Source organism: Anopheles darlingi, chromosome 2 (assembly GCF_943734745.1).
Source record: "Anopheles darlingi chromosome 2, idAnoDarlMG_H_01, whole genome shotgun sequence".
Classification (NCBI taxonomy): domain Eukaryota; kingdom Metazoa; phylum Arthropoda; class Insecta; order Diptera; family Culicidae; genus Anopheles; species Anopheles darlingi.
Genome location: NC_064874.1, coordinates 68,606,730 through 68,615,414, shown reverse-complemented (window position 1 = coordinate 68,615,414; position 8,685 = coordinate 68,606,730). Strand labels below are relative to the sequence as shown.

At 49.3% G+C, this 8,685-nt stretch overlaps 1 protein-coding gene across 1 annotated transcript; it reads left to right on the top strand.

Annotated features, from left to right (window-relative positions):
* The first annotated feature begins 1,454 nt into the window (after window positions 1–1,454).
* On the top strand, window positions 1,455–6,531 carry LOC125952371 (pupal cuticle protein 36-like). The gene is made up of 4 exons (XM_049681818.1): window positions 1,455–1,684; window positions 5,065–5,305; window positions 5,395–5,662; window positions 5,747–6,531. Exons 1-4 carry the CDS (start codon window positions 1,676–1,678, stop codon window positions 6,360–6,362), a joined length of 1,134 nt encoding a protein of 377 aa, XP_049537775.1. The 5' UTR covers window positions 1,455–1,675; the 3' UTR covers window positions 6,363–6,531.
* The last annotated feature ends 2,154 nt before the right edge of the window (window positions 6,532–8,685 follow it).

The window sequence follows — 8,685 nt, the reverse complement described above, 5'->3', positions numbered from 1 at the left end:
GAAGCATTCTTGAACTTCAAATCTCTGGCACCTCTTGCTCTTCGCAGCAGTTCCGTTCTGCAAGCCAGACGGCGCTTGGCACCGTTCTTATCTGGCAGTGAATTGTGGTTATGATATCCATAACGATGGAGCTAACAACCGCCGGCACACACCGAGCGGAAGCTAACATTTACCAGAGGGTTCCATAAATTGAGGACCGCCATGATTTGAGGGATGTTTGTTTGATCGGAGCTGATCACGGATGGAGAACAATGCAGGGGATGGATTTATGAGCTGCTTCACGCTCACATTGCACTCTTGTTGTCTCTGATTGGATAATTCGGATAATTGTACTGCTTTACTGCCGTTATCCTTCTATGAAGATTAATTTCTGATAACTGGTTCTAAATTTTACAACACCTGACATTACCGTCACATAACAGTCACTACGTTTGAACGAACATAACAAAGAAGGGAAGAGCGATACCAATATTAACAAGCTCTTCAAACAATTGTTATACTCATCATCAATAACATAACATCAACTTCAGTATATTGTACATTAAATAAATATTGAAAGTAGTTCTGTTTCACATGGTTTGTCAAGAGGAGATCTAGAGGATCTTCAAATTCAGATGATCTTTTATCAAGAGGAACCTTATAAACAATGTTTCAACAGCTCTCAAGCCAGCGAATAGATTAATTTTATTACAACCATTAAAACTATCGTCTTTTCTCTTTCTAGAACTGCCTTCTTTTCTTTTTCATTCAATTTACAGTATTCAGTACAGTATAGGCGTAAGACTTTTCCATTCTGACAAAGTGCATTCAGATTTCAACGCCCTGCATAATCACTTACGCAACGCGATTTGTCTTTTGGAACAATTACTAACGACCATAAAAAATAATTGTAAATTGATCGAATCACCCATCAAGCCGCATCACTTGTCGACTGTCCAAAACCAGCTGAAATACTTCTCAATTGACCTTATGAAACGTAAAACTTTATCTGCCGTTTTCGGGTTACGCTCAGCACGAGCGCGCCCGGGGTTGCCCGGTTGCCAAAAAGCTCATCCTTTCTTTTTTCCTCGATTTGACTCATTGTCGACGTCACCCCCGCAATCCAATCCAATCCGATCTCCGATCTCCGATCCCCGATGGGACTGATCATCGCGACCGCGACCGCATGATATCAATTTGGATTTTACGGCAGCAAAGCACCGAAATGCGATGCGCCGAACTCCCGCTCCTCCGCTAGCAAGGTTGGAAGCTGCGCAGTGCGCTAGAGCAGGTGAGCGAGAGAGATTTCAACGCCAAACAAGCGAGATGCAAACAAAACGAAGAAGGTCTCTAGGTCTCTAGGTCTCCCCCGGCAGCGCAATGCAAAAACAATCGAGCTGCGGCTGAGCGGACAGTGAAGAGGATTATATATAAGGCAGAACGTACCGCTGGAGTAGACACATTCGGATTTGTGCCTTTTCCTACTGTGGAGTGTCATCCTTGTGGCTGCACTGTTCGGTTCGGTTCGATCGGTTGGTTTCGGTCGGTGCTAGGTCGTGTCGTGTCCCCAGCGTGCAAATTCTGGCCTACCCTGTTGCATGCGCAAGTGCATTCTACATTTAGAACCTTTTTTTCAAAACCTGTGATACGTAATCGTTCTCCTGCCGTGTGTGCGTCAAGGGCGTTGGTGATCATCATGAAGCTTGTAAGTGGTTACTTGAAGATCCAGTTATTTTTTCGCTGTAATGAAGTTAAATTGTAAGGAATTCGCTACTGCATAAGTGCAATGGATGAAACTATTTTTTCTGAACCAACAATTGCGGTTAACATTTTCTGACCTGAAATTCATCCTGAAATTCCAATTCTTATTCCCCTTAAGTGTCTCGATCAATCGATCAAATGCCATTTGCAATCCACATGTTGCAATCGTTCCCCATTCTTATTCTCTTCGCAAATTGAATATGCACTGCTTAGATACCTCGCTCTCCATTTATCTCTCTCTCTCGAACTCGTCATTTAGCTAATATTTCTGTTAATGTTATTGGCATTTGAAACCAGCCATCCATCCCCGCCAGGCATCAGCTTCTTGGCGAAGGCACCATCCTGCAATCCCTAATCCCCTAACCCTCCATTATTATTATGATGTTCCAGCATCATGCCACTGATTGCATGCTATCATCATGCTGCGCTCATCATGTCATTTACTGTAATCACCGCCCCATCGAGAGGCGTTGATTGGCATCATTGAGAGTTTAATGATTTGCCTCCGAATTAAGAACAGTTCTCACCTTCGACTCGCCTTCGACTCCCTTCTAACCGCCCCCTACCTGCCACATCATTATGATTGTCCGGGAGGCATCATCGATTGGGAAACGAGAAAATTCTCGCGTTGGACCAATCGATACGATCGGTCGTGGATCGGTCAATTGTTTTCTGCCAACGGTCACACCGAAAACGGAAAACACTACTCGGTCGGTCGGTATGCTGGGGCCTCACAGGCCTTGTGCTTATAATTATCCCCACGCGGAGGCCACGCGGCCAGATCCTTTCAGCAGCAACAGCAGCAACAATTGCAGGCGTTCGGCGTTCGGCACAACTCATCAGCACCGATCAATTGTGCTTAAGAGACCGAACCGACGGACCGACCGACCGACCGACCGGCCTGCACCTGCACCGTGGTCGGTGGTTCTGTCGGTTCGTCGGGATCTTTAAAATTAATTGATTGTAATGATAGAAAACGATACACCCGGAACGGAACGGAACGGAACGGAACGGGTTGGATGATTGTAGACGAGCCGTTGCCGCCATGGCCACCGAAGGCCACCACACGAAACCACCAGCACCACCGGCAGACCAATCATAAAGGTCCAGGGTCCCACCGCTGACCCCATTTTTCTTGCCCGGCAGTCAGTCCCGGCCGAAAGCGCGCCCGATCATCATTCGAGTGATGATTTGTGATGCAATTTTTGGGCGCACTCCCAGCGCAAACGAGCAATGATTGCTGGCTGGCTGGCTGGCTGCACCAAACACCATGTTGATGCACCGGGTTGTGTTTGGCCGGTTGAAAGCGCGCGCGATGCCAATGGCGGCGGTGGCTTTACATAAAACAGCAACAATTTGTGATTATGCGCACTGATTAAGCGTTTTCCACGAGGGGATGAAGCATCTCTCCACCCTCGTGGGTCAACTCAGCATCACCAGAGACCAGCATCGGCATCGATTAGCGGCAGCGAATCATTTTGCGACCGATCACCCGTCGGTTTGGTGAAGATCGATAAGACGATTCATCGATTCCGCGTGAAAGGCACAAACACTGATTGGTTCTCGCGTGCATAAGCTCGTTACTGCGTTAAGTGGTTGTTGCATTGGTGCACTAAACGCCACCGAAGCGATCGATTGATCGGTTTGTAAAGAAAACTTCATAACTAAAACCATTCCGGATACTTTTGTCAATCGATACATTACCTCAAAATTCCTTCGACTAAAGCCCTTTCGATCGCGAATGCATACTTTTGTCACCCCCCGTTTTGCTTGTGTCACGCCAAATGCACAGCCCTTGGCCGCGGTAAAGGTCAATAAAGTATTCACATATCTTGCACGACAAAGACACGATCCGGTTACACGTCGTTACCGCTTGGCAACCTGCAACGGTCGGTAAACGGACACACAGAAGCCACCAGCGCTACTGCAAATGATGCAGTCCTGCAGCCATTCGTGTCTGATGCTCCTCTAATGCTTGCACTTCAACAACCGACCAACTCGGTGGTTTATGCTTCGGTTACATGAAGGTGTGCCGCAAAGCTCAAAGGCAGAGTTTATGGGAAACTCTCCGGCTTCTCCACAACCGTAAAAACACCTCTTATTCGATCACATGATTGATGAGAGCAAGGTGTCCCAATAGACAAGTGGTAATACAATGCACGATGGCGAAGTGTGCGAGTATTATCGGTATTTGATTCTCTTGAAAAGTGCTCATAAAATGCATAATTTTAAGTGCCCATAAAATCCGTTTAAAAAAGAGGGAAATCTCACATTAGATTTCCGATTTCGTCGTTGCGAGTTTTCCACCCGCCATTCAGCCTCGTGTGAACTCGAGAATTCGGTCAAGTGCCAGTGGAAAACAAAAAAAAACCTGAAAGGTTTATCAGTTAAGCCGCAGAGCTCAACTTCAAGAACAGCACCGTGACGGTCACGTAATTATGTTGCTTGAATCTTCCTTCCTCGAACAACCCCCTGGTCCGTTAAGTAGCTTAACCAACCAAGCAAGCATTTCGTCACCGCAAACCAAAAGCCTGCACTCGTGACTGCACTCGTGGCAGCAATTCGGCACCCAGCACGGCGACACCGAAGACGCTCCTCCTCCTCCTCCGGGTGGCAGTGTGGCCAGGGGAAGGTTGGCCTTTACATTCGCGTTCCCAGCGCCCGCCAGTTGGATGCTGGATTACTTTTTCGCGCGTGTATTGATCGCTGAGGCCGAGCGCAACTCTCGCTCTCGATCGCTGCCTACAATGTCGTTTGACGATGACTTACTGGATCCTGTGACAGTCCAACTGTCATCGACGCCATCGATGGTGCAACGCAGCGAGCAGCAGCGAGCATTGTGCAATGCGCAAAGTGCGATCATCCGGACCGCACCGTTAGTAGTCCGCTACTACTAAGCGCGATCCGATTCCATTCTAGCGCCACGATAAGAGAGAGTGGCGCTGCGCTGCGCTGCACGGCTCTATGGGAATGAGATGCGCTCGATCCGCAACACAATCCGCCATTTAAAACCGACCCAACAATGTTCAATGCATTCAAAAAGCCACGACCGCAACGCGCCATCTTCTCGCTGCTGCTGCTCTATATTTCTTTATGATAATTTCGTGACCGCTCAACCATTTCGATAAGTCGCCAGACCTCAGATTGACCTGGCAGTCAGGCAGGCAGGGTGCGGGGCATTGCTTGCCGGCAATGCATTGTGCAAAGCGCCAAGCGCCATCCAAGCGAACGATTTGGAGGTTATGGGGGTTTGGATTGTTTCGTAGAACGCGACACTCTCAAGACGCGCTGTGCTTGTGCTTTTTAACCCCATTTTTTGCGCAGATCCTGCTGGCATCGTTCGTGGCGGCCTGTTCGTGCGCCCGATTGGACAACAACTATCTGCCACCGCCGGGTGCAGCGGCCGCCGGTGGTGGTCCCGGACTGACGGCTCCTTCTCCGTCCGGTGGTGGTGGTGGTGGCGGTGGATTCGGCAGTAAACCGGCTGCCGGCGGTGGTTTCGGTGCCCCTGCTGCACCAGCTCCTGGAGGTGTTTTCGGTGGAGCAGGCGCCGGAGGTCGTCCAGGTAAGAAGCAACAGCAGCAACGGCAGCAGCCATTCCTCCGCCAACTCCAGGTCTCAATCTAATCCGATCCATTCGATTTCCGACGACAGGTGGTGCTCCTGGAGCGGCCGGGGGTCGTCCGGGTGCTCCGTCACCTTCCTACGGTCCTCCGTCGAGTGGATTCGGTGGAGGAGCTCCTTCAGCCTTCGGAGGTGGTGCACCATCGGGTGGATTCGGTGGCAGCGGCGGTGCTGCTTCTTCCGGTGGATTCGGTGGCGGTGCCCCAGCAGCACCAGCCCCGTCCGGGCCGAGCCAACCCCCGATAGAGATCATCTCGTACGAGAATATGAACAATGGCGATGGAAGCTACAAATACAGGTTAGTTCGCGGTCCGGACCGGGTCCGGTTCCTAATATTCCTCATCTCACCTATTCCCTTATCTACTCCCGAATACGTAAACAGTTATGAAACGGCCAACGGTATCAAGGTGGAGGAACAGGGTGAGGTGAAGAACAAGGGCTCGGAGAATGAGATCCAGAGTGTGCAGGGTTCGTACTCGTACACCGCTCCCGATGGACAGGTCATCACCGTGACGTACATCGCGGACGAGAATGGTTTCCAGCCACAGGGTGACCATCTGCCGACGCCGCCCCCGATTCCGGAGGAAATCCGTAAGGCGCTCGAGGCGACGGCTGCGGCACAGGCCGCTGGTGGTGCTGGTGCTGGACCTTCCGGTGGCTATCCGGGTGCGGGACAACCAAGCGGTGGTTACCCGGGATCGGTGACGGGTTCCGGTAGCTATCCATCCGGGGCTGCTGGCGGCGGTAGTGCTCCAGGGGCCGGTGGTGTTGGTGGCCGTCCAAGTGGTGCCGGTGGCGCGGGAGGATATCCGAGTGGACCGGCAGCCGGCAGTGGATCCGGCTATCCATCCGGTGGTCAGGGTGCTCCGGGAGGTGGTGCCGGTGCCGGTTATCCGTCCGGTGGACCGTCCGGTTCGCCAGCCGGGTCCCGCCCTTCCGCACCTGGTAGACCGTCCGGAAATGGTTCGTTCAACCCACAGTCCGGCTACCAGTATTAGGGGTTGGCGAGGTCTCCTCCTCACCCACCATTAGGTAATGATCATTCGCATTTCACCGCAACACCAACACGCATCGGCGTGCGCATATCGGTAACGGAAGGCCGCGAAAATGAGAACAAAAAAAAAAGAGGGTTTGAAGACGTACGAGAAGAAGGGTAGGAGGCGTGGAGAGGCGTGAAGGAAGAGGCGTGCATCATCCAACGACACTGTACATAAGTTAAATCGGCTCGGTTGTAATAAAAAAAATGTTAAAAGAAAAAAAAAATCTCTACCGTCGTCGTCGTTGTCGTTACTTCACATTCACATTGATCGACGGTCGTGGTCGTGGTCGCGGACATTGTGCCGCGTTGAACTTGAACTTGAAGCCGACGGAAGGTCTGCAAAGCATTGGTTCAGCTCGCTGTTGAAGGCATGAATGAAAACGGGTTTTTGTGTGATCGCTTGATCGCCGGATGCTGCTTCATCGTTTCTGCTGGCATACCTGCTAGGCGTTATTCAAACGTGCTCCTGATCGCGTCGAAAATACTACCTTGCTATTTACTACACTCCGTCAACTTTCTTTAGCAGCATCCGCATTTTTTTTAACATTTTCTTAACTCGTGTTATTAATTCAACTACTTGTTTGGGAGCTTTTTTAGTAGACAATATTGGACGGTTATTTGTTACCCATTTGTTTGTTTGTTGTCCATTTTCATGATTTGTGTTAAAATAAACATACGGCTCTTCCGTGCTTATATATGTTTTAAAAAAGTAAGCAAAATTATGAATCAAACCATTTCTGTTAATTACAGTTTTATGATTTCTGGCATTATTGAAAAATTACCGAATGTACTACTATTTTTCGTTCAACCGTTTCTGCTGCAAAAACTAAACGATTTAAGCATTTTTTTCCTTTCGATTTATGCTACTCAGCTGTTCGATCAGAGAGCATGATCATCCTCATCGCTTCTTGATCGTTTGCATAGCTCCATAAATTACCGGTCCAGAATGTCACCGAAGCACACACACAATTCACCGATCATGAATTTATTGACATACTATTTACAAATTGATTTATGCTACTCTTCTGCTACCAGCGATGCACCTCGATCGGTGCGATCGGTATGATCGCTGATAATATATTTAATGTTATGACGTGTGTTTGTCACGATTAGCTCCAGATTGGCATGATGATCACTCGGAAAAAAACCCGGGCGCGGGACGACATGTGTTGCGCGGCATAATTTGTTACAAGTCAATTTTTATGCATCATGGCCACCCCACCGATGCCACCACGCCATAGATCGATCGACGATGATTTCGCCGACGATCGGGCCACCGAAAAGTCGTGAGTCAGGCTGTTGCGCGCGCGCTCGCGGTACCGAGCCGGCGAAGAGAACATACTTGACATAATCGATTCCGATTCCGAATCCGGCAAGATCATAGAGCGCTAGAGGACTGCGATGAGTACGATCTATCCGTCGCCACTTGAGAGACGACCTAACAGCAAGCTTCTAATGTACTCGAATGTGTTTGACCGAAACCGTTCTACCACGCGATAGATGAATGGATGAAGAGGAACCACCACGAAGTGGTGGCGAGATCAAGAAGCATTATATTTCGCTCAAATGTCATCCGCGGCATGCGCGGCATCAATTACGATCGAAATCGAGAACTGCGAACCGCCTCTTGAGGGTCAGCTTGGTCGTAAGTGATCGTGCCAATCGTGTTCAAGGGCTATACCACCATATGTTACGGGAATGTGTGAGATCGGTGTGATCTTAATTTATGCGCAATACTGCAAGTCTAATTAGGTGGAGTTTCACTTTCTTTATGGCGTCTGCATGCTACATCTTGATGTCTGCATCTTTTGCTTGAGTATTTCTATCCCAAAATGGAAGTTTGCTATTTGTCACGGTACTTCTGGCTGTAGTCAATGACATTGGCCACACTTTATGATCTACCTTATTCACGACAATGTTCTCGGTGGCCCTGGAGAAGCTAAATCAATTGAAGCGACTAGTAGGATGACTACAACTGTCAAAGCATCGGCAATGTATTCCTTCAAAACACAAAATACCCATATTGTCGCAATACCGCTTCAACTTCAACCAATGATGGAAGCAATGTTGGCGACTGAACTGGGAGCCGGTCAACAGATAAGACATCTTAAGTTCAGGGGTGTAACATTCACCTCATTCAGCATAATTACCCAGCGCTCCGCTCAAGCGCTGGTCGTGAAGAAGCTCCTCGTACATCGACCGATGATGAAGCCGTCGTCCATCGCCATAGTACGGTGGGGAACCTTTTGCCCAAGGTACCTTGGGCAGCACCCGGTGTACCC

Excerpts from the sequence above, each read along its gene's own strand:
- LOC125952371 (XM_049681818.1), top strand. Across the intron at positions 5,306-5,394 it reads AGGCGCCGGAGGTCGTCCAG|GTGGTGCTCCTGGAGCGGCC; the intron begins GTAAGAAGCAAC and ends TTCCGACGACAG. Across the intron at positions 5,663-5,746 it reads GATGGAAGCTACAAATACAG|TTATGAAACGGCCAACGGTA; the intron begins GTTAGTTCGCGG and ends ATACGTAAACAG.